We start from the raw sequence: 25631 nt of genomic DNA on the forward strand, positions 1-25631 counted from the left end.
CCAAATGCAATAAACTGCAATCTAATGGATAACTTAGTCATATTCGAGGCGACTACCCTCCTAGAAATTATAGGGAAAGAGAGAGATATTTGGGATTAAAGTTCTTCTTTCCTCTTATTTCACTTCATGCTCTTAAATACAAGATGGATTGGAATTCAAATACAAGAGATAACCCAAATCCTATCTAACAGAGCCTATCGCAAGATAACTCCTTATCCTAATTCATAATTCAAATAACAATCAATAATAATTCAAACGATAACATCTAAACTTGAGGCAATATCCTTATCTTCTTATAATTCTTATCTCTAGCCACTTTCTGCAACTATTTCACTACTTGACTGCACGTGATTCCCATTTGGCTCCATGTGATCTTGAGACATAACACTCTTGTCATGCTTGCGTTTACTTCCATTCCAAAATTTTGAGCCATTCCTCCACAGTATTATTCAAACTGCGTCAAGTGATTCGATGCAATCAATTAATGTAAGGAAATCCATATCAACTAATGAATCTTGAATCTTAAAATCTCAAGATATAGAATATAAAACAATTTTTTATAAGCTTTGTAGTCGGCCAAATGTCTTAAGCTTTTCTATTTTTGTCTATCAGAAGATCAGCATGATATAGGAGATACAAGGTTTATCTGTCCCACATTTATTAGTCCAGTAATAGCAGGTTACTTAATTGTAAATAATCCATTTAGCTCTACATTACTCACAATTCAATCATCATACATGCCTATCATAGTTGGTGTAGTGACCGAATCAATGTCAAAAAGAAAATAATAATGATGCTCAAGTCACTGCTTAGTAATAATTGAAGGTGGCCAGCATGAGTTAATAGTAAAAAATACAATATTAATTTTTTTTTATCAGTAAGTTAAGCATGCATGATGTATGTGGCGGTTTTAGCCCTTTTCATGGCTAAACTATGGCAAATAGTAGGCTACTAACAATTTTCTCTATTCTCCAAATGAAAAAAAGTGCGAAATTTATATCATTTTAGCATTATTTTCAAGTGTAATCACAGTGAAACAACCACCTACTAATACTGACGTCACTCGTGCACCCTAATTTGTTGTTTAAATGCATCAACATATAAAGCAACAATAGAAGTTCCATGCTAATTACATGCTATCAAAATAAAAAGAATGAAGTTTGAATGCACATACCCACAAGGTTCATTTTCTGAGCGTACCACGCTGCATATCTCTCTCTCCCTAACCCTTGGTGGCACTAGTGATAAGTTCTTCAAAATGGTACCCGTATTTCCATCCAAACGCTCCTTTGGATACCTTTGCCCCTCAACTAAGACACAGAACTCCATTGGTACAGCTTTTTGATTACTGGCTTTTCCTAAATTCAAGAAGGGAATATCCTTGTACATAATATCCTTGCCATAGTATGTACAAGGATATTTCCTGCTTGGATTTAGGAAAAGCCAATAATAAAAAAGCTGTACCAATGGAGTTCTGTGTCTTAGTTGAGGGGCAAAGGTATCCAAAGGAGCATTTGGATAGAAATGCGGGTACCATTTTGAAGAACTTATCACTAGTGCCACCAAGGATATTTCTCCCTGAAATAGTCAACAATTCTAACTTGTCTAGGTGGATTCTGGCATTCTGGGTCTTCCTTAATGATTGATACTTCTCGTGTATTCTCCCTTGTTGACCCCCGAATTATGTATTTTTGTCTGTTATTCCAGTGAGTAAAGTTAACTTTGAGACCCCCCAATGCATCCTTTACATCTCTCCTAAACCTTCGGAAATTATCTATATCAAAGTTTGGAATATGCTCCCAGAGGAAATCTAGAACTGACATTTTCTTCTGAAATGCCAGAACTGAGTAGTTTCCACAGAGTGCTAGACCCTGGGACGTGGACTTTAGGCTATGTTGAAATCCTCTAGATGCTGTGATGCCCCACCCAAGATCATCTCCTTCCCTAGGCTCTCTAGGGAAAAAACTCCGCCCAAAAGTGCTCATGTGCCTAGATGGATTCTCCTTCATTACAACATCCATTCCATGTAATACATCTCGGGGGATTGACAAGAGTTGTCCATTTAAGTAATCCTTCAACTTGCCAAACTTAAGCTCATTCACAAGATTTATGGTAACTACGTATGAACCACCCTTCATGACTTCACCCTCATGGACTTCCAGATCAATTTTTTCAGTGGGCAATGGTACGACACTGAATATGTTCTTCACATCATCATATACAGTCCTTGACGAGGGAAATTGTGCAGGATCATCAGAAGATAATTTGTTTCTAATTACTGAAAGAACAGATTTTGATATTCTCACAGGTCGACCATTCCTGGGGGGCACTGCGGGTTTGACATCAACACCATAGTGCATTATAATAATATTTGGGTTGAATTTGACAAGAAAATGATTGGCACAAAGTCCAACAGTCCTTATAGCAAGCATGCCACCTTTATCAGGTCGTTTTAAAGGGATAATCTTCTCTGAATCTTCTGAAATTTCTTTTAATTTCAATTTTTCAACAATAGGATCTGTAGAAGGGGGAAAATGTTGTTAATCACTGCGGCTGCTAAAAAATATTGAATTCAAATTGCTCTATTTTCTGCAATAGAAAGCATTTCTGTTGGCACATGAGATCAAGAAATTGACCATAGCATGAAAATTTTCAAATACAGAAGAAGACTGTACAACTTTCTTTTTTGAAGGAGAGGGGGGGGGGGGGGGGGGGGTGTGAGCCGTGCTTAAGCTCAACACATCAAAACCTCTCTAAGAGAGAGAGCGATAACAACAAAAGAAACAGCTCTCTCCAAAATTGATCACGCACTAGAGCAAAGCATAGGCTGCCCCAGAAAAATAAACACAGACATTATTAACAAAGTACTCATAGCACTGCAAGTGACGGTATATTCTAAATATAAAAATAGCCCATGAGAATAGCTACACTACAGTACATTTGTTTTATTCAATTCGCACTGTTATTCCCTCAAAAAAAAAAAAAAAAAAAAAAAAATCGCACTGTTACGCCTTCTTCTTCTACTTTTTATTATTTTATTTTATTTTTGGTGGTAACTTGCTAATAATAACAACAACAACAACGTAACAAATTGACATAATATTTTCACAATTGTTAAAGTTTTAATTCTTTATATGTCAAAATAAAATAATAAAATATCATATTGAAACTAGACATAATATATATTTTCACAATTGTTAAAATTTTAATTCTTTATATGTCAAAATAAAATAATAAAATATCATATTGGAACTAACCACAGCTAAAAATAAAAAAGTAATATGAAAAAAAAAAGATTATATTCACAACATTTTCATAACAAATTTTAGATAGTAAATTGTTATTCTAATTTAAACTTACTAATGAAATTACTTTTTTTTTTCCCCACTAATAACAACCTGTAACAACCTACTACTTATGATTTATAATAAAAATGTTATAAAAATAGCATTTCTCTTGTGAAAATGTTAAGATATTTTGTTATCGTTATAATATTTTCACAACTATCGAGGTGTCAATTCTTTACAAATCAAAGTAAAATATAACAAAGTTATAAAAATGTTGTGTCATCCTGTGTTTCTAGAATTTTTTTTTTATTAGTCAATTTTTGTTGAGTCAAAATTCACTATTTCATGTACAATTTTCTTTGGTTGAATTTTTGTAATTTTTTTCTTTATGCACAATTTTAAGTAAAAACACATAGTTTTACACACACACACACACAAAACAAAAAACAAAAAACAAAAAGAAAAATTTAGGATTAAAACACTTTTCACCTTTTATGTTTGAAGTAGTTCATAATTCCTTCTTAAACTTTAAAAAAATAAAGCAATTTCCCCCTTAATATTTTGGAAAATAGTAAATATGTCATATTGTTATTCTCTAAATTAAACCCTAATGAAAATTTATGATTTTTAAAATATCTCATTGTGTAATGTTTAAAATACTCCCACTAAATTTTAACATGTCAAAAATTTTCTTCACGTATTTTGAGTTCTACATGATAGTAATGCTCAGAAAGTTGAAATAGTGATATAATGTGTTTTATTTGTTACCTAAAGAACATTGATTTTCTAGGTTTAAATCTTCAAAACTTATAACTAATCTAATAGAAAATTCGATAACATATGCCTTTTCTTTTTGTTTTTGTTTTTTTGTTTTTGCCTAAAATGGGTGTTCATTAAAAACTAACTAAGCTAAAGATTTCATCTAGACTCATGTAGAATGATAAAGAAGAAAGTATGAATGACATAATTTTCATTGTGTATGGTTGAAGGTATTTGATGAAGATCTTCAGTTGTAGCATATGACATCATTCATTATAAAAATTTAAATATTGTGACAATGCTTTAGAAAAAAAACAATTGTTTATTGTTGAAAGATGATGATATTCGTTATCATTCTTAGAAATTTTTAGTGAGTAGATATTGTTTTTACCAAATAAGTACAAAGAAACTATTATAGTAAAATAGATATTCATATGTTAAATAATTACCATAATTTTCTGTGTGATCAAAATTCTTATACGAATGAGATTAACTTTGTATGACATACATTTTTTATGTATATAGTTTCATACTTTTTCAAATAGAAATTTATCTTTATTTTTTCACTCAAGAGGTAGCTAGCATGTGCCTTGCACGTGCCACCCTAACTAGTATATATAAAAAAAAGTCAATACATAAAGTTACAAGGACATGGCTACAGTAAGTTTGGTTTATTCAATTCTCACTATTTCTTTCTTTCTTTCTTTTTTCTTTTTTCTTTTTTTGGGGGGGCGGGGGGGTGGGGGGAATATCACCAATTGAACAAGCTTGTATTTTTATATTTTTTTTAATGTACATATGGGCTATTAGCTTAAAAAAAAATTAACACAACAAATTGTCACAATATTTTCACAATTTTTGAAGTGTTAATTCCTTATAAGCCAAAATAAGATAATAAAATATCATACTGGAATCAACCACAACTAAAAATAAAGGTATTATGAAGAAAAGAGTGTAGCATCCACAACATTTTTCACAACACTTTCATAACAAATCATATGTGGTAAATTGTTATTGGTTATAATTTGAACTTACCAATTAAATTACTTTTTTGCCCACCAATAACAACCCCTAACAGCCTACTACTTATGATTTGTTGTAAAAATGTTGTAGACATAATATTTCTCTTGTGAAAATATTAAGACATTTTGTTGTCATTATAATATTTTTACAACTACTAAAGTGTCAATGCTTTACGAGATAAAATAAAATATAACAAGATTATAAAGATATTACGAAAATATTGTACCATTATGTTGTGTTTCTAGAATTTTTTTTTGGTTTAGTCAACTTTGTTGAGCCGAAATTCACTATTTCACATAAATTTTTCTTGGGTTGACATTTTGTATTTTTTTTTTTTTTTTTTTTGTATTTTTATCCTTACGTGCCATTTTAAGTAAAAACACATAGTTTTACACCCAAAAAAGAAAAAGAAAAAAGAGCACTTAGGATAAAAACACTTTTCATTCTTTATGTTTGTAGTAGTTCATAATTCCTCCTTAAACTTTAAAATCAAGCAATTTTTCCCTTGATATTTTGGAAAAGAACAAATATTTCATATTATTATTCTCTTAGTTAAACCCTAATGAAAACTTATGATTCTTAAAATATTACATTGTGTAATGTTTAAAATACTTTCACTAAATTTTAACATTCCAAAAATGTTCTTCCCGTATTTTGAGTTTTAATTGGTAGTAATGCTTAGAAAGTTGGAATGATGATATAAGGTGTTTTATTTATTACCTAGAGAACATTGATTTTCTAGGTTTAAATTTTCGAAACTTATAATTTATCTAATGGAAAATTTGATGACACATGCCTTTTGTTATCTTCTTCTTTTTTTTTCTTTTTTTTTTCTTCCTAAATGAGTGTTCATTAAAAATTAAGCTAAACATTGCACCTAGACTCATGTAGAATAATAAAGAAGAAAGTATGAATAAAAAAAGTTTCATTGTGTATGGTTGAAAGTATTTGATGAAAAGTTTTAATTATAGCATATGACATCATTAATTATGAAAATTTAAATATTGTGACAATGTCTTAGCAAAACTTAGTTGCTTATTGTTGGAAGGTGATGATATTCATTATCATTCTTAGAAGTTTTTTGTGAGTGGATAGTACCTTTAGCAAATAAGTACTAAGAGATTATTATTGTAAAATAGATATTTATATGTAAAATAACTACCCTAACTTTGTGTGTGATCAAAATTTTTGTACGAATGAAATTAACTTTGTATGATATACATTTTTTATGTATATAGTTTTGTATTTCTTTAAATAAAAATTTTATCTTAATTTTCCCACTTAAGAGGAAGCACGTGCCAACCTAACTAGTTGTAAGGACACAAAATCTTTAACGGCCCGACATGGACGTTGGGCTCGCACACGGAAGGTCCCTCACAATAATATTTGTAGAGAGTGGGCTAAAAAGGCCAGCGTTGGGGCACGGGGCGACATTTCGAGTCGGACTACAGGTGAACTGATATGAGATAGAGCTTTGGGCTGGATATTCAGGCCCATCAATCTTGTTTCTAGGAGGATTTGGCTCCTCGGATCATGTCCGAGGAGCGTTGGCGCTGTCCCCGGTTACCCGTCGAAGGTTTTTTACGTGGTGTCCGGCGTGTATTATCCAGACATTCTCTTTCTTCAAGCCTTTTTCCAGAAGCTAGATGGAGCCCCCCATTCTTGGTCACATAACATTCTCTTTTATACTCGCCTACGTTCGTTGTCCTTCGTCCACGTGTAGGGTTGATCTTTCCGGGGCAGATATCTGTCCCATCAGTCTAATCCCTGAGTTGTGGGAGATGGTCCATAAAGCCTAAAAATCCGGATCTGTTTGGGGCGGTGTCATGTCAATGAAGGGTATTAAGGACTATTTCCGTGAGATATTTTCTGATCTTTCAAGTCTGCCTGCATCCCATTTTCGTTAATGGGGTTCTGGGCTTTCCGAGGACGGAGCGGTCCTCGGACGTGCCCTTGAACCACATCGGGCTCACTGTTTTTGGGCTTGGGCCCTGGCCTCCTTTAGTTTGGGGGCCTGTGGACTCCCTATAAGCGAGCAAGCCGGGCCCATAGACTCTTGGCCCCCACAATAGCCCCTCGAAACCCTGCTGTCCAACGTCCTGGTTGGAGAGGTGGGTTTCGGTAATCGCGAGCTTTAATTGCGGCTCATTTAATTCGGCCCTTGATCCACGTTGGTGACTCTTCACCTCCACGAGGGCTGCGCCGATCTACGAGCCGTTTTTCCTGGATTTACGTACGTTGCCGTTATGCCGCGTGGTTATCCGCAACGTGCCTTTAATCCCTTACCATTTACGAGACCTTCCAGATGTAACGGTTACTGATGGTGTGGGAGAGCGAAACGACGCGTCATACTCTGGATTTCCCTGAGGGTCCGAATGTGTCACATACCCTCTTCTTCATCCCCTATATAAAGAGAGAAGACAGGGGGTGACCTTTTCATATCAGAATCCCTCACGTTCTTCCCAGAGTCCATTTCCTCCTTCCGGTTACGCCCACTTCTATAGTACTTATTTCACAGTAATCCACCATGAACAAATCCCTCCTTTCCCAGAAACGCCATGTCCCAACAAAACTCGAGATGGCTCGGTCTGGGCAAGGATGGCGGAGGCTTAAGATTTGCCTCCCTATTCTTTTAGCCAAAATCCGAAGCAGGGATTCGTCACACCCCACTTCTGGTGTGACTGAGTCGAAAACTTCCCTTGTCATCTCCATCTGCTCTCTCACGAGCATACCTAATAAGGCTCCCCTTCTCCCTCTTTTGCTCCTTTTACTTTCTTTTCATTGCTTCACTCTTCTTCTCCTCCTTCCCGCTCATGTCCTCCATCTTCTTTTTCCCTTGCATTCTTCAGTAACAAGAGCTTGCTGAAGTGCTTCCATGTCTTCCAATTCGTCTTCCTTCTCCTTCATTATTTTTGTATAAGGATCTTCTCCTAATATGAGCAGTACCGAGGCATAGATTTCGGAAAGACTTTGAAGGCGAACACAGAAGGCACCTGATGGTTTACTTATTTGTATTACGGATATTGTTACTGTTTTAACAGTTCATTTTTTGTATAGGCTTGTTTAAGCCCTTCTTTGTACGTTGTAACAAATTTTCATATTAATAAAAGTCAGTGTTACTTTATTTCTTATGTCTTGTTTATATATTTTAACAAGTGTGAAAGCGCTGCTCGGCATAATAATATAGCATTTCAATCAATAATAACTAAGGCTAAAGTAATCCTTGATAAAAAAAAAAAAAATGCCACGATAACTTTAAAGAGATTACTATTCAACCTAGCAATCCGACCAGCGAAGAATGAGACCTATCTTAAAGTTAGCAGTGATGGGTGTTGAATGCTCGATAAGGTGTGAGAAGTATTTTTCCGAGGACATGTTACCCATCGGATGAATGGCCTCCTTAGGTTGACGATCATTAGGTTGCTCTGCCATCTCCATGACGCACAAGCCCTAACCCTTTCCATTATTTAAGCCGAAAAATTTCTTCATTAAGGCAATTGATTTCCCAAGAAGCCTGAGTCCGAGGACTTTGCAAAACCTGGGCTTTGTTCAGGACTTATGCGTTTTATCTTATGCACTTGACTTTTCTCTTAGGCTTGAGTCCGAGACTTGGGTCTTTACCGGTACTAGGTTTTCCCTTTTAGCTTGAGTCCGAGGACCATGCAAGCCTTAGGTTCTGTCCCAGACCATCGTCTGCATTAGTACTTGGTTTTCCCTTTTAGCTTGAGTCCAAGGACCATGCAAGCCTTAGGTTCTGTCCAAGACCAATGTCTGCACCAGTACTTGGTTTTCCCTTTTAGCTTGAGTCCGAGGACCATGCAAGCCTTAGGTTCTGTCCAAGACCAATGTCTGCATCAGTACTTGGTTTTCCCTTTTAGCTTGAGTCCGAGGACCATGCAAGCCTTAGGTTCTGTCCAAGACCAATGTCTGCATCAGTACTTGGTTTTCCCTTTTAGCTTGAGTCCGAGGACCATGCAAGCCTTAGGTGCCGAACAGGGTGTCCCTGGGCCTCCACGCAAAGCGGGCCTGGGCCGCGAATCCACTGGACCCGCAGATTGAGAGATATTTCTGCAGCCTCTGGCCATGCGGTATTTCACTGACGTCCCAAGGATCGAGGCGCGCCTTTACGAGGCCCCTCGAGTCTCTTAGTTGCAGTTGACGTTGGAAGTTGAGCCAAGACCACTTTGTCTGTAGTGCTCCTTGGGACGCCGCGTGAGTTGACTGACATCGTCTTGTCTTTTCAAATAAATAGGAGGGAGAAAAAGGTTGCTTTATATATACACCCCTTCTTTTAGCTTTCTCTTACATCACGCCTCCCATATCCGGAGTCCTCCTTTCTTGGCACAACATGTTGAAGGCGAGGGTTGGGAATAAAGAACTTCCTCCGCCGCGGAAGCACCGTGTCTTCATGAGGCTTATAACAGCAAGGTATGGGCACAGGAAGCACAAGTTCAGGAGAGCACTCCATCTCCACCGAGAGGGAAAGGAATCTTCCCCTCTTTTAGTCAAAATCCGAAGCAGGTTCTGTCCATGCCAGAGTTTTGGTGCGGCAGAAGAAGGGTTTTCCTCCATCAGCGCCTCTGCTTTGCGGTGGGCGTATATTTAGAGAAAGCCTCACCACCTCCAACTCCCTACACCTTTTCTTCAACGGTGTCAGGTTCAAGTTGGGTCTCTTTGGCTGCCTGAGTTATGGGCAGGCAAAGATGCGGGGGAAGAATAAGGTCTCGGAGCTGTAGCCAACCTCTCCTCCGACATACCTCCTCGGCTTTCTACAGCTTTCTTGTATTTTTCTTTTTCTTGCTTATGTAGTAGGCTTCGACATAGGCTGATTTCAGCTTTTCCTTGTACACTATACTATCTCTTCTTCATGATAAGAATGGAAATTTCTTTACTTGTTTTGAGCACTGTTTCTTTGACCACACTGTTTCTTGAATGGGTGTGCCCTCTGTGTACATTTCTTCAAGAGTACTTAGGGCCGTATAACTTGAAGCATAATTCAACTAACTCCAATTTATCGATCATACCAGGCATTACATTGATGATTCATAATAAATGAAACTTAAGAAAACTAACCGAGATATCAGTTGGATATTCTGTGATAAGCGCGTGAATATCGTCCAAGGCTGATGATTTCTAAGCAATCCATCTGAGCCATCGACTGGGATATAGGGGGTTCCGGTGATGTCTTCATCTTTGTACTTGGTTTCCCCATAGGCTTGGGTCCGAGGACCATGCAAGGCATTGGTTCTGTCCGTTACTTGTAAGAGTTCTTTTTGTATTTGGTTTCCCCATAGGCTTGGGTCCGAGGACCATGCAAGGCCTTGGTTCTGTCCATTACTTTTAAGATGTCCTCTTTGTACTCGGTTTCCCCATAGGCTTGGGTCCGGGGACCATGCAAGGCCTTGGTTCTGTCCGTTACTTGTAAGAGTTCTTTTTGTTATTTGGTTTCCCCATAGGCTTGGGTCCGAGGACCATACAAGGCCTTGGTTCTGTCCATTACTTTTAAGATGTCCTCTTTGTACTCGGTTTCCCCATAGGCTTGGGTCCGGGGACCATGCAAGGCCTTGGTTCTGTCCGTTACTTGTAAGAGTTCTTTTTGTACTTGGTTTCCCCATAGGCTTGGGTCCGAGGACCATGCAAGGCCTTGGTTCTGTCCATTACTTTTAAGATGTCCTCTTTGTACTCGGTTTCCCCATAGGCTTGGGTCCGGGGACCATGCAAGGCCTTGGTTCTGTCCGTTACTTGTAAGAGTTCTTTTTGTACTTGGTTTCCCCATAGGCTTGGGTCCGAGGACCATGCAAGGCCTTGGTTCTGTCCATTACTTTTAAGATGTCCTCTTTGTACTCGGTTTCCCCATAGGCTTGGGTCCGGGGACCATGCAAGGCCTTGGTTCTGTCCGTTACTTGTAAGAGTTCTTTTTGTACTTGGTTTCCCCATAGGCTTGGGTCCGAGGACCATGCAAGGCCTTGGTTCTGTCCATTACTTTTAAGATGTCCTCTTTGTACTCGGTTTCCCCATAGGCTTGGGTCCAGGGACCATGCAAGGCCTTGGTTCTGTCCGTTACTTGTAAGAGTTCTTTTTGTACTTGGTTTCCCCATAGGCTTGGGTCCGAGGACCATGCAAGGCCTTGGTTCTGTCCATTACTTTTAAGATGTCCTCTTTGTACTCGGTTTCCCCATAGGCTTGGGTCCGGGGACCATGCAAGGCCTTGGTTCTGTCCGTTACTTGTAAGAGTTCTTTTTGTACTTTTTTCTCTGCACTGATTTATTTTTCGAAGGTCAGCCCCTAGGCCAGGGAGGGAGGAGTTGGCTCGAGGCCGCAAGCCCCTAGAGCTGTCCGCTACGTCGTCAGTGCAAGGCGTAGCCCCTAGACGAAGCTCACGGCGAAGCAACAACTGCACGCCGCTGGAGATGAGAAAATCTCGTGGGACTCTGTTTGCGAGAGGGCTGACTCATGTGCCACTCGTGCCAACGCGCAAGCCTTCCCCACAGACGGCGCCAATTGTAAGGACACAAAATCTTTAACGGCCCGACATGGACGTTGGGCTCGCACACGGAAGGTCCCTCACAATAATATTTGTAGAGAGTGGGCTAAAAAGGCCAGCGTTGGGGCACGGGGCGACATTTCGAGTCGGACTACAGGTGAACTGATATGAGATAGAGCTTTGGGCTGGATATTCAGGCCCATCAATCTTGTTTCTAGGAGGATTTGGCTCCTTGGATCATGTCCGAGGAGCGTTGGCGCTGTCCCCGGTTACCCGTCGAAGGTTTTTTACGTGGTGTCCGACGTGTATTATCCAGACATTCTCTTTCTTCAAGCCTTTTTCCAGAAGCTAGATGGAGCCCCCCATTCTTGGTCACATAACATTCTCTTTTATACTCGCCTACGTTCGTTGTCCTTCGTCCACGTGTAGGGTTGATCTTTCCGGGGCAGATATCTGTCCCATCAGTCTAATCCCTGAGTTGTGGGAGATGGTCCATAAAGCCTAAAAATCCGGATCTGTTTGGGGCGGTGTCATGTCAATGAAGGGTATTAAGGACTATTTCCGTGAGATATTTTCTGATCTTTCAAGTCTGCCTGCCTGCATCCCATTTTCGTTAATGGGGTTCTGGGCTTTCCGAGGACGGAGCGGTCCTCGGACGTGCCCTTGAACCACATCGGGCTCACTGTTTTTGGGCTTGGGCCCTGGCCTCCTTTAGTTTGGGGGCCTGTGGACTCCCTATAAGCGAGCAAGCCGGGCCCATAGACTCTTGGCCCCCACACTAGTCTATATAAAAAGTGTCAATGCCTATATCTACAATGCTTTAGTTTGGTTTAGTCAAGTTCTTGTCTTTTTTCTAAGCCAAAATGGTGTGCTCTGTTTTGAAAAAGCAAAAAGTCACAATTTAGCAAACAAAACTTGATATAGAGTAAAGACATTTCTACAGTAGTTTTGGCCTTTGGTGAGCATAAACTCATCGTTTCATCATGAGCTAGCATTCTTTTTTAAACATATCACCATTCATATCAGTTTTCTTGCTCATTTTAGTTTTTCCTCTTTTAAATATTTATATGTGGTGATAGTGATAGTGTTTTGGTTTAAGAGTTGTTCAATTCCCATTGATACACTTGCCTTATTCTCCTTCTTCTTTTCTTTTCTTTTTTTTTTTTTTTTTTTTTTTTTTTTGGGGGTAATATCATCCGTTAAACTTGCTTATATAATAATAATAAAATATTAACACAACAAATTGCCTCAATATTTTCACAATTTTTGAGGTGTTAATTCTTTATATGTTAAAATAAAATATCATACTGGAACTGACCACAACTAAAAATAAAGGTATTGTGAAAAAAAGTGCTACATCCACAACATATTTCACAATATTTTCATAACAAATCTTAGGTGGTAAATTGTTATTCTAATTTAAACTTACCAATGAAATTACTTTTTTGCCTACTAATAACAATTCGTAACAACTTACTACTTATGATTTGTAATGAACTTGTCATGATCATAGCATTTTTTTGGGTGAAAATGTTAAGACATTCTATTATCGTCACAATATTTTCACAACTGTTGAGGTATCAATTCTTTACAAGTCAAAGTAAAATATAACAAAATTATAAAGGTATTATGAAAATGTTGTGTAATTCTTTGTGTTTCTAGAATTTTTTTTTATTACTCAATTTTTGTTGAGCCAAAATTTATTGTTTCACATACAATTTTCTTGGGTTAAACTTTTGTATTTTGTATTTTTTTTTCTTTATGCACCATTTTAAGTAAAAACACAGTTTTACACACACACAAAAACAAAAACTTAGGATTAAATCACTTTTCATCCTTTTATGTTTTGGGTAGTTCACAATTCATCCTTAAACTTTAAAATCAAGTAATTTCCCCCTTAATATTTTGGAAAACAGCAAATATGTCATATTGTTGTTTGCACAATTAAACCCAAATGAAAGCTTATAATTCTTAAAATATTCCATTGTGTAATGTCTAAAATATTCCCACTAAATTTTAACATCTCAAAAATTTTCACGTATTTTGAGTTTTAGATAGTAGTGCTGCATGTAAAATTGGAACAGTAATATAGAGTGTTTTATTTGTTACTTGGCTAATATTGATTTTCTAGGTTTAAATATTCAAAATTTATAATTTATCTAATGAAAATTTCGATCTTTTTTTTTTTTTTTTTTCCTTTTCTTGCCTAAAATGGGTGTTCATTAAAAATTAATTAAGCTAAAAATTTCACCCAAACTCATGTAAAATGATAAATAAGAAAGTATAAATGACAAAATTTTCATTGTGTATAGTTGAAGGTATTTGATGAAGAGTTTCAATTTAGCATATGACATCATTCATTACGAAAATTTAAATATCTAATGGTAGCCCTTTTTCTTTTTGGTGGCTCCACTCACTTATTAGTAATTTTAATCTAGCCTCTAAATCGCCCCCTCTAAGATCCGACCACAAAGCTGTAACTCATTTGATTTCATACTCAGTGAACTACATCCAATTACTCGACATGGTGGTTAATTTTGATACCAATTGTTAAGACTCAACTAAGATAATCTTGGATTGATAAAGAGGAAAGAATATTTCTGGTTGATTTCAAGGACAACTAGGCCTCCTTAAGAAAGATGGAGAGAACAGAAATGGAAATAGAGACTATTGTAGTGTTTAGTATTCATTCATCAATGATTTCCCTTTCCTATCATTACAATCCGACTTATACTCTCATGCTCACCATTATAGTATAACTAACTCTGATCATTCCTTGCCAACTGGCCTAGGTAACTAACTACCATAACTTCCATGCCATGTGTGTAATACAATTCTACACATGCCTAATACAATGCCAACCAATGTCTTTAACATTTTTTAAAAAACTCAGTTGCTTATTGTTAGAAAATAATAATATTTGTTATCATTTTTAAAAAAATTTAATGAGTAGATATCGCATTTAACACATAAGTAGTAAAATTCTTATACGAATAAAATTAACTTTATACAACATACATTTTTTATACATATAATTTCATACTTCAGGTAAATATTCTATTTTAATTTTCTCACTCAAGCACGTGCTACACACACTGGTGGTACAACAAAAGATGAAGGCGATGATGCCGAGGTATAATAACTTTATAATTAAGCTGACTTTTTAACTTCAATTTTTTGGCACAGCACGCAGATCAATATGGGAAAAGACAACATCTTTCCATTAATGATCTTTTCGGTGAAGTCAAGAACAGTTGAAACGGTCTAACAGTAATGCACGTTTCTATTACTCGAATAGTTTCCTTCTAAGTTCAGAAAAGCTTCTAAAGTACTCAAATTCAAGGAAAAAAAAAAAGTCATAAAGATGAGGAATCTGTTGAAATTTGAATATTTATAATAACTATAATAGTATACTTGAAAAAATAATAATAGGAGAAATAGTAGAACCATATACGGTAGACTGCACTACACATTTTCACCATAAATCCAATCAAAATATAATTATAACTTCTTGGCTTTTAAAGGAAGCAAATCTTAAGGAATTATGGTCAATGTGAATCATTGATATATTAAACTAAGTATAAGAAATAAATTAACCAAGGTGACCATTTTTACAAATGTAATATCATACTGATAAATGATAATTCAGTAAGGCAAATAAAAAAAAGTCTATGAACCCCAAAACCCAATACACAATCACACACTTCATGGAACTTTTCCCCCATATTACACTTTAAATAATAATTTATAATTTCCAGATGAAACATCAATGTAATACACTGATAAAATAGTTAGGAAAATGCTAAAGCTTTTATTTTTCTTTTTAAAAAAAAAAAATTTACAAACTAAAGTGTGAATGAATGAAATTGGTGTTTTAATTACTTTTGTTTTGTTATATGTTTAAAAGTTGACAAGTAAAATTTGTATTATTGCTATCATCACTCTCATATTAGTAACACACCAATATTGTGAAACACCCATTACTATATTATATACTTTGCTTATCTTCAAGGGCATCGCCTCCTAATAGAATTTGATTCTAGAGAAAAAAATTCTTTGTTACAAAGAAACAACTTTAGCACCATAATTTTCCAAGATGGTTTTCCCAATTTTATTAGCATAACCAAAAAAAAAGAAAAAGAAAAAGAAAAAGAAAACAGAAGAAAAGAAAGAAAGGCAGAAAAGAGAAGAGATCCAGATCTAATACCAGTGACAGGAGGAGGAGGCTGAGACTGAGGCTGAGGCCGAGTCTGAGAAGGAATAGATGGGGCAGTGTGTCCCACTTCCACCCACTTATTGTTACCCTGGCTTCTCACTACTCTTCCTCCACTACTACCGCTACCGCTAGCACCGCCAACCTTGCTGGCCCAGCTCGACCCCTCAGACGTGGGACCCACCAATTGACTCCCCAGAGGACCACCACCACCACCAACACCCACATGTGGCTGTGGCTGTGGCTGTGGCTGTGGCTGTGGGTGTCTTGGTCGTGGTGGTGGTTGTTGTTGTTTCGACCACACCTGAGTTGCACCATGCCAAGGAGGACCCCTCCCTCTTCCTCTACCAGCTCCTTCTCCAGCAGCACTTCCCCTAGCACCACCTCTTCCTCTTCCTCTGTACCCACCACCAGCTTCTCTTTCCATTGGTCTCAGGAGGAACTTCGGACTCACAAAACTCGCTTCGCTTGCCCCACTCAGTAAGGAATAATAACAAACCAAACTTTGATTTTGATTTAGAGAAGTGAAATGAAATGAGTCCATGCGTTAAGACCGCAGTCTATATACTATAATTGGGAAAAGACAGAATTACCATTTTGGCATTTGCTTGTAAAAGGAAACGACATTTTGGATTCAATTTCAACTACACAACTGTTTACTTTTCCAAAAGACAAAAGGACACGAAAAAAAAAAAAAAAAAGAGTTGGCGGAAAGTCTAGAAGCCGTTTGGTAGTAGTTTTTTCAAATTCATGTAAGTAAAAAATTGTGTGAAAAAGTGTGTAATGTTGTTTAAAAAATGAAAATGAGTTGTTTAACAACTCTACCAAACGGGGTCCTAACTTTTTAGTTCGATAGTTGTAATTCTAAAAATTTCCAGATGCTTCTATGTAACCAATCATCAGGGGAAGGAAAGTCACACATGTCTCTTTATGGGACGCACACCCGTGCCTATATCCTTTATTTTTTTCTTCTCTTTTCCTCCCACGAGACCAAGTGTGCATTTAGAATGGATGAAATTTTCTATCTTATTTTACCATTCATTTTATTTTTACTACTATTTATGGGCCCCACTACATTTTTTAGTATTATTTATGGGCCCTACTGTACTATTTTAGCTAATTTTTACATTTATTAACAATACTTTCAATAAAAAATTTTTAATTTTAGCAAAATAAATAGATCTTAAACAGACCCCAAATACGCACATATAAAAGGCTTTCAATTTTTAATTTTTAATTTTTAATTTTTTTACATTATGTCACTTTTTGAGACATTATATCTCCATCCATAGTTCACACTCTTTTTATTTTCTCTATTCTTTTCATTTTTTCACCCTTCATAGCATGTAGCCTGCAAAGTAAGGGGCTGTTTGGTGTTTTTTTTTTAATTTTTTTTTTATTACTCATTACTTCTCATTCAATTTTCATCACTCATCATTTAAAATACTCCAATTTCCTAAACCCCACCTGTTTGGCACATATTTTCAGCTTCTCATCACTCAAAAAAAAAAAAAAAATTTGGTGGGACCCATACCTGAGCCTGTAGTCAAACCCTTCTTCTTTCTTTCTTGTTTTCTTTCTTTCTTTCTTTCTAACTCTTCACAATGGTGCTTCTTCTCTCTTCTCAACCATTACTCCAACAACCTCCTTTACTCCTCTCATCCACCTCTCTTAACCTAAAATAAATTTGCTCCATTTGTTTTGCCTTTTCTCTTCCTCATCATCTCTCAAGTGGTACGTTTGGAGTTTCATTTCTTCACAGCCGAAGAAAAGGTGTCCTGTTCGAAGAACCCCAGCCCAGTCGAAACCCATTAAACATCGAGAAGCCTAGCCGAAACTGTGGCACTCTTCAAATCTCTCCCTTGCTCAGCTCGTGAATTTTCTGCCAAAGAATTTGCCTAGGTGAGAAGCAAATAATAGATTTGCGCTGAAATAATCTATAATAAAAACCCAAAAATTTCAGTATGCCAACTTCAAAAATTATATTCAATAATATAGTCAACTGTCCCAAATTATCTACAGATGCTAGACAGAACCGATTCAGATTTGTGGTGGTATGAAAATGGAGTTGTGATCTAGTAGTGTGAAGTGTGAAAAGAACCGTTGAAGAGAGCCATCAAAAGACGCGTTGGTGTGACTTTGCTCTGACTGTGGTTCCTACTCATGTGTGTTTAATTACGAAAATGCCATGAAAACTGAGTTTTGATAACTTGAAAACACTTAAAATGTGTTTTCAGTTTTCATAACTCATCACTAAAAAATTAGAGAATTGAATGATGGAAACAAAACTTGAAAACACATCCAAACAAGTTTTCTCTCCATGGGTCTCACCATTTTTGAGTTATGGGTGATGGAAATAGAGTTATAGGTTATGGAAACACAAAAACCAAATAGCCCCTAACCCTTTCACATTTTCTTTAAAAAGATTTTTTTTTTTTTTTTTGAAAAACAAACAACAATAAAATCAAAACAAAAGCAAAGCAAAAAATCATCATTAATCTAGTATAATCAAACAAAAACGAGCATCACAACCATTCCCATTACTCAAAACCAAACCTTTCGTAGTACACTATAAAGTATAAACACCTTTCAAGCCACTAACATTATTAATTTAGTGTGCACTTGGCGTGGTTTAATTTTGCCAGCTTATTTTACTATTTAACTTATTTTTGTTACTATTCATAGGTCTCACTACACTTTTTAGTATTATTCATGGTCTCATTGTACTATTTCAGCTAACTTTTACCTTTATTTATAATACTTTTAGTAAAAAATTTTCAGTTTCAGAAAAATAAGCGAATTCCAAACAGACCCTTAGCCTTTACTAATCCCGTCAGTTTATCTTCAACCTTTTAGAGCATTCTCATTGGTGTTGTTAAATCACCAAAAATGTTATTTTATCACCTCAAATAATGAAAATCATGCTACATCCTAACTGTTAGAGCATCCACATCCGGATCTTATATTTCATCTTATTTTATTATCCCAAAAAGTTACTTTATCAATTATACCATACCATTTTACAATACATCCAACATCCCAAAACTCTATTATTTTACCATCTTATTAAAATATTGTTCTTTTAATCTTTTTTTATTATTACTTTTCCAACCGTCATTTCTTTTTTCAAAATCAACTATTCCCAACTTTTTCAAATGCTTGCATTTCCAATGGTCATCCTGCCAGCAAGAGAGAGAGAGAGAAGGGTTGAACGGACTGTGCGCTATTAAAATAATTGTATTTTGGATGACATAGCGCTATAGTGCGATCTCATTTGTGATATCGCACTGTAGCAATATGCCAAAAAATTTTGGCCGGTCCCAGGTATAGCTATCCAATTGCTGGAGTAATTTGGGCCAAATGCCAAATATATTTTACAATTTGGCATTTAAGAAGCCCACTGTTGATGCTCTTATATCTATAAAAAAAAATTGCCGATCTGTTATAGTAAACTACTACTAAGAAATTGTTATAGTAAACTGTTAATAGAATGATATGTTGAGTGCAAAAATCAAACCATCGATTCCAAATCAAGTTTCAAAAGACAAAATTGGAGTGAAAATTTATAAAACATTTTGGCGTAAGAAACGGCAGTTTTCACGATGAAGATTGTCAATTCTGTAAAAGTAAAATTCAATTGCTTCGGTCCATCCAGTTATGAATATAAATTCATTTCTTAATGTTTCTCTTTTGACTGAATCCCCACATGAGTTAATTTCTTAATAAGATAAGTTTGAAAGATTGTGGAATCCGTGTTGTAAACCACATGAGTTTGAGAAAAAGACTATAAATCAATCATGTCATTAGCAAAAAAGATATCCTAGTTCAATAGGAATTGTGATTTGTGACGATGTGGTTCAATGATCTGTTTTCCACTTTTTCTTTTCCATGTTGGGTAAACTTCAATTTTCCACCCTTCTCCACTCTCCAAGATTTTTTTATTTATTTTTCCACTCTGTTTATCACTTTGCTTCTTCTTTTTTTCCACATTGAATGTATCGACCAAGCTGTCTTTTTACAGGCTTAAATCTAGCTCAATGTGTCACCAATGTATAGCTTGAATTTAATTGTTGTTGTTTTTGCTATGATTGAATGAAGGTTCTTATTTCCCCAAAAAATAAAAACCTGTTAGTATTACCCGAGACGAATTCACTAGCTAGTATGGTCATATACCCAAATTGTTGTTGAGGTTTGACCAAGATTTGACGAGGTTTAACTGAACTCGATTAGTTGAATTAGATGTTAGAGCATTTGTATTAATCATTGCAAAATAGAAAAATGTATCAATTTTACGTATCCAACACTCAAAATCACCCATATCAGTCAAACTAAAAATGTGTAAGTTTATAAAATTGTTATAATAACTATATAAATTTATATCGACACTATTCACTTTGTGGGTCATTCTACGATACCCACTGTTTTTTTTGGTGGGTACCGTACCCCCATAAATCTTGATCGTTGATTTTATTTGTTTTAATCCTGATCATTTATTCATTCTTAATATAATACCAGTTACCGGTCAAGCAAGTAACGCATAAAATTAAAAACATGTGGAAGAAAAAAATGGCAGCTCCCTGCGGACTTCTCTCTTGCGTTCTCTCTCTCTCGTTTTACGTTCATAGAAAAATCAAAGGGACTATTTTTTTTTTTCTCTTTTGTTCTTTCTTTCAAATTGCTCTCTTGCTTTCAAATCAATATCCTAGGCGAATCTCCTATTGGAATTTGAATGTTTGTTCTCTCTTTTCTTAGATCAAAATAGATTTGTAAAAGGTAAGGATCAAAAAGACAAAACCCTAATTAATGCAAGCACTGAAATCTTTGATTTCAACCGATCACTGCTCTCTCTCTAATTAATGCAAGTGTTCTTCTGCAACTTACTACGATAGAGATAAAGGGTGGGAATAGAAGAAACTATGATAATCTGCTTATCTAACTCTTTTTTGGGGATGGGATTGATAAATATTGATTTTTGGAACTTAAAGACATCTTTTCATTGAATTGCATCTATTCAAACTATCAGTCATCTTGAAATAAAGATCTGTAAATTATCACTTAATTCATAAGTAAAGATAGGTAAATTATCTTCATGACAAAATTTTTTAAAAATTTATAATGATTTATTTTCATTATATAATTTTTTATTTATTTATTAGTTTTTTATTTTTCATTTTTCAAACATGCTTGATTTTTGGTAATACAAGTGGAGCTATGAGAAGGAGAAAATTGAAGAAGCATAAACTATGGAGTGCTGTTGGCTGGAGTACTAGTTAGGCCTCGGATAATTGTTTTCTGCAGAAAGAGAATCTGGTCGTTCTTATCTAATGATTGAATTCCTTTTGAAAAGGGAATATTGCATCTTCATTGTGGAACTTCCAATTCTAATAGTTGTAGAAGATACATTTATTCCATATGATCAACAGCTTGATAGAATGAAATTGTGCAGGTTCTATACAGACAAAAGTTACATGTTTTCACCATATATGCAAGTGAAATGTGCAATTTATATATGTATATATTGTTTAAATTGCACCAGCAAACCTGTGTAGAGTTGTTATATTATATGGTTTGCATCATACGGTTCTCATCAAGAATTTGTCACCCTTCTTCTAAAGTGACAAGAATAAATTAAGTGATAAAAAATTGGCTCATTGGGGCCTAATTTCCATTTGATAGAGTTTACTCTCCACTTGGAAATCAAGCTTTCTTGCATGCTAAAGTCATATATAATTTGCAAAAAGCAGAACCAGGGCTACAGAGAAGAGAGAGAATAATATAACGTTAAAAAATAAGTAGCAATGCGCTACACAAGTGTTAAAAGTAGGAGTACAAAAGTGACCTCAATGATAGCCTAAATGTAAAATTATGGTCAGATGTGATATTGGTAGTACTTATTATGACGATTAAACTGTCAATTGTAAGGAAAAAAATAGGGTACCACTGAATGTGACAAAAGTATGGTCAGGAGTAATGTGAGTACTGCCCAATGTAATAATGGAACGGTCCAATTTGAGAATAAAAAAATAGGGTACCATTGAATGTGACAAAAATAGAGTCAAATGTGATGTTGGTACTACTTAATGTGACAATGGAACCATCAAATATGAGAAAAAAGTAAGGGAGCCACCAAATGTAAGAAAAGAACTGTCAAATGTGATATTGGAACTGCATAATGTGAGGATGGTGTTAGGACATATGTGTTCCATATGTTAAGAACATATGTCATGATTTTATGTAATTGGCTTATCCTTTAACAAAACGCATTTTACTTGTAATTGGATAGATTTATGATATTTTTAATACTTCAAGAAACAAGGGTTCAAGATCAAGTGTTGAAGTCATCAAGTCTGTTCAAGAAACAAACTGAGAAGTGCAAATTCATTAAAGCTCGATAGCTGGCTCGACAGCTGCATCTATCAAGCTTAAGAAAGCTGTTTCAGCCCATGTGCTCGACACCTGCTCGATACCTCCTATCTGTCGAGGTTTAAGAATTTCAGAATTTTGATATGATTTTCTTGGAATCCGTGAATGTGTATTTGAGCTTTCTTTTCTCCTAACCCTAGACATATAAAAGGATTGTTTTAAGGGCCGTCAAACAGTTCACAAGTTGCACAAGTATTGAGTAAATTCTGTTCAAGAAAATTGTGACCGGAGACGAATATTTGAGCTTTCTTTTCTCCTAACCCTAGACATATAAAAGGATTGTTTTAAGGGCCGTCAAACAGTTCACAAGTTGCACAAGTATTGAGCAAATTCTGTTCAAGAAAATTGTGACCGGAGACGAAGTTCTTGCCCTAGTTCATCTCTTTCTCTTGAAGAAGTTGCTGTGTATGTGCATCGTAAGGTTTTGTGACCAAGTATCTTCTTGATCTTCATCGAAAGGGGAACTGTCATTACATAACAAGTCCAATTAGGTATTGGGGTAAGGGTTCAACTGTAAGTTGGTAAGGTACTTGGGATTCCTTTACTTGTAACCACTTGTTGTGATAATAGTGGAGTTTCGAGAGTGATGACCTAAAAATCACCCAGTGGGGTTTTTGCCGTGTAGGTTTTCCCTATTCTAAACAAATCACCGTGTCATTTATTTTCCGCTGCATATTTAGTTGTTTGGTGATTTGTTTGTGCTACCACGCGCTTTGCATGTTAATTTAATTAATTAATAAACTTAGCTAATTAATCAATTAATTACTTACAAGGAGGTCAATTTGTTTTTGGCCTATCAGATGGAACCATCAAATGTGAGAAAAAAAGTAAGAGAACCAAAAAATATGAGAAAAGAACTGTCACATATGATATTGGAACTGCACAATGTGAGGATGAAACCATCAAATATGAGAAAAAAGTAAGGGAACCACTAAATGTGACAAAAGAACTGTCACATGTGCCAAAAATAGATTAGATGTGATGTTGGTACTGTTTAATATAACAATGGAACCATCAAATTTGAGAAAAAAATTAAAGGAACCACTATATGTGACAAAAGAACTGTCAAATGTGATATTAGAATTACACAATGTGATAATAGAACCATCAAATGTAAGAAAAAAAAATAAGGGAACCACCAAATGTAAGAAACAAACTGTCAAATGTGATGTTGAAACTACACAATGTGAAAATAGAACCGTCAAATGTGAGAAAAAAAAAAGGGAACCACCAAATGTGACAAAAGAATTAGCACATGTGATGTTGGAATTGTACAATGTGAGGATGGAACCATCAAATGTGAGAAAAAAAATAAGAGAACCACCAAATGTGACAAAAAAACTAACATATGTGATGTTGGAATTGCACAATATGAGAATGAAACCGTCAAATGTGAGAAAAAAAGTAAGGGAACCACGAAATGTGAGAAAAAAACTGTCACATATGATGTTGGAACTACACAATGTGAAGATAGAACCGTCAAATGTGAGAAAAAAGTAAGGGGACTACCAAATATGAGAAAAGAACTGTCACATGTGATATCGGAACTACACAATGTGAGGATGAAACCGTCAAGTATGAGAAAAAAGTAAGAGAACCACCCAATTTGACAAAAGAACTGACACATGTGATGTTGGAACCGCACAATGTAAGAATGAAACCATCAAATGTGAGGGAAAAAAAAAGTAAGGGAACCACCAAATATAAGAAAAACACTGTCACATGTGATGTTAGAATTGCACAATATGAGGATGAAACCGTCAAATATGAGAAATAAAGGAACCACCAAATGTGAGAAAAAAGTAAAGGAACCACTAAATGTGAGAAAAGAATTGTCACATGTGATATTGGAACTACACAATGTAAAGATAGAACCATTAAGTGTGAGAAAAAAGTACGGGAACCACCCAATGTGATAAAAGAATTATCATATGTGATGTTAGAACCGCACAATGTGAGGATGGAACCATCAAATGTGAGAAATAAAAGTAAGGGAACCACCAAATGTGAGAAAAAAATGTCACATGTGATGTTGAAACTACACAATGTGAGGATGGAACCGTCAAATGTAAGAAAAAAGTAAGGGAACCACCAAATGTGAGAAAAGAACTGTCATATGTGATGTTGGAACTGCATAATGTGAGGATGAAACCGTCAAGTGTAAGAAAAAAGTAAAGGAACCACCCAATGTGACAAAAAAATTGTCATATGTGATGTTGGAACCACACAACGTGAGGATGGAATAGTTAAATGTGAGAAAAAAAAGGTAAAGGAACCACCAAATGTGAGAAAAGAACTATCACATGTGATTTTGGAACTGCACAATATGAGGATGGAACTATCAAATGTGAGAAAAAAGTAAGGGAACCACCGAATGTGAGAAAAAAACTGTCACATGTGATATTGGAACTGCACAATATGAGGATGGAACCGTCAAATGTGAGAAAAAAGTAACTTGATGTAGCAGGTTACCTATTAGTAGGTACCGTAACCCCCCCTTTTTTTAGGGGGTACCGTAGAATTACTCACTTTGCATATAATTTTTTCTTTACATATTTGGAGGTTAAAAAAAGAGAATGGTTGATAGTTGTGTGAAGAAAAAAAAAACAATTAAAAGAATCAAGAAAAATTAATATTTTAATATAATATAGCATAAAATAAATAATCTAATACATAGTGTTTTAAAAAGTAAATATATAAAATTAAAAAAGTAAGTTTTTATATTAAAATAGGCAGAATTTTTTGTACCAGATAATGTTAATGCTCTTAGAGCATTAGCAATGGAAAATGCTAATGCTACTCTATCTTACAATTCTAAAAATTCACTTTATCATTATACTATCCTATTTTACAATTTTAAAAATTCACTTCTATTTTCCTCTTTTACTCATTAAAATAATATATTTACAAAATAAAATAATATATATCAAAATTATATCTTTTCTCTCTCATCTCTCTCCTCTCTCTCATTTTCAGCTCTCTTTCATTTTCATCTCTCTTCCAGATAAACCCCAGAAACCTCACAGGAACCCAGAAACCTCAGCCCCGAAACCTATGGCCACCACCATCACCATAGCAACCCCCCACCTTCACCACCATGAACCCACATGACCCATAATAAAAACCCCACACCCTTCCACCACCCCACGGCAACCCCAGAAATCTCAGCCCCGAAACCCATGGCCACCACCATCACCACGACAACCTCCCACCTTCACCACCATGAACCCACATGACCCATAATAAAAACCCCACCCCCTTCCACCACCACCACCACCACAGCAACCCCCAACTCCACCACCATGAACTCAAAAAAAAAAATCCATCCCAAAATCAAATCAAACCAATAGCAAATTCCAAATCCACAAGATGACCCACAAAAAAAAATTAAGTCAAAATTTACACAAACCCAGCTACAAACCAATCTCGCCGTTGCAAACCA

General features: G+C 35.7%; 2 protein-coding genes across 2 annotated transcripts in view; both read right to left on the minus strand.

The window, feature by feature from the left end:
* The window catches only part of LOC126692543 (protein argonaute 2-like), a 72844-nt gene that overhangs the window by 7191 nt on the left and 40022 nt on the right, over window positions 1–25631 (minus strand). The gene's annotated exons all lie outside the window — the stretch shown is intronic.
* Window positions 1421–16328, minus strand: LOC126692544 (protein argonaute 2-like). The gene is made up of 2 exons (XM_050388171.1): window positions 15761–16328; window positions 1421–2518 (listed from the first exon to the last, which is right to left on the minus strand). Exons 1-2 carry the CDS (start codon window positions 16308–16310, stop codon window positions 1554–1556), a joined length of 1515 nt encoding a protein of 504 aa, XP_050244128.1. The 5' UTR covers window positions 16311–16328; the 3' UTR covers window positions 1421–1553.

This window comes from Quercus robur, chromosome 7, assembly GCF_932294415.1.
Source record: "Quercus robur chromosome 7, dhQueRobu3.1, whole genome shotgun sequence".
NCBI lineage: Eukaryota > Viridiplantae > Streptophyta > Magnoliopsida > Fagales > Fagaceae > Quercus > Quercus robur.

What these genes read in the sequence shown, in the direction of transcription:
- LOC126692544 (XM_050388171.1), bottom strand. Translation starts at nt 16,310, where the DNA reads ATGGACTCATTTCATTTCACTTCTCTAAATCAAAATCAAAGTTTGGTT. An exon ending in GCCTCCTCCTCCTGTCACTG is followed by an intron (nt 2,519 to 15,760) that starts GTATTAGATCTG and finishes CCCCTTCTACAG; the next exon opens with ATCCTATTGTTGAAAAATTG.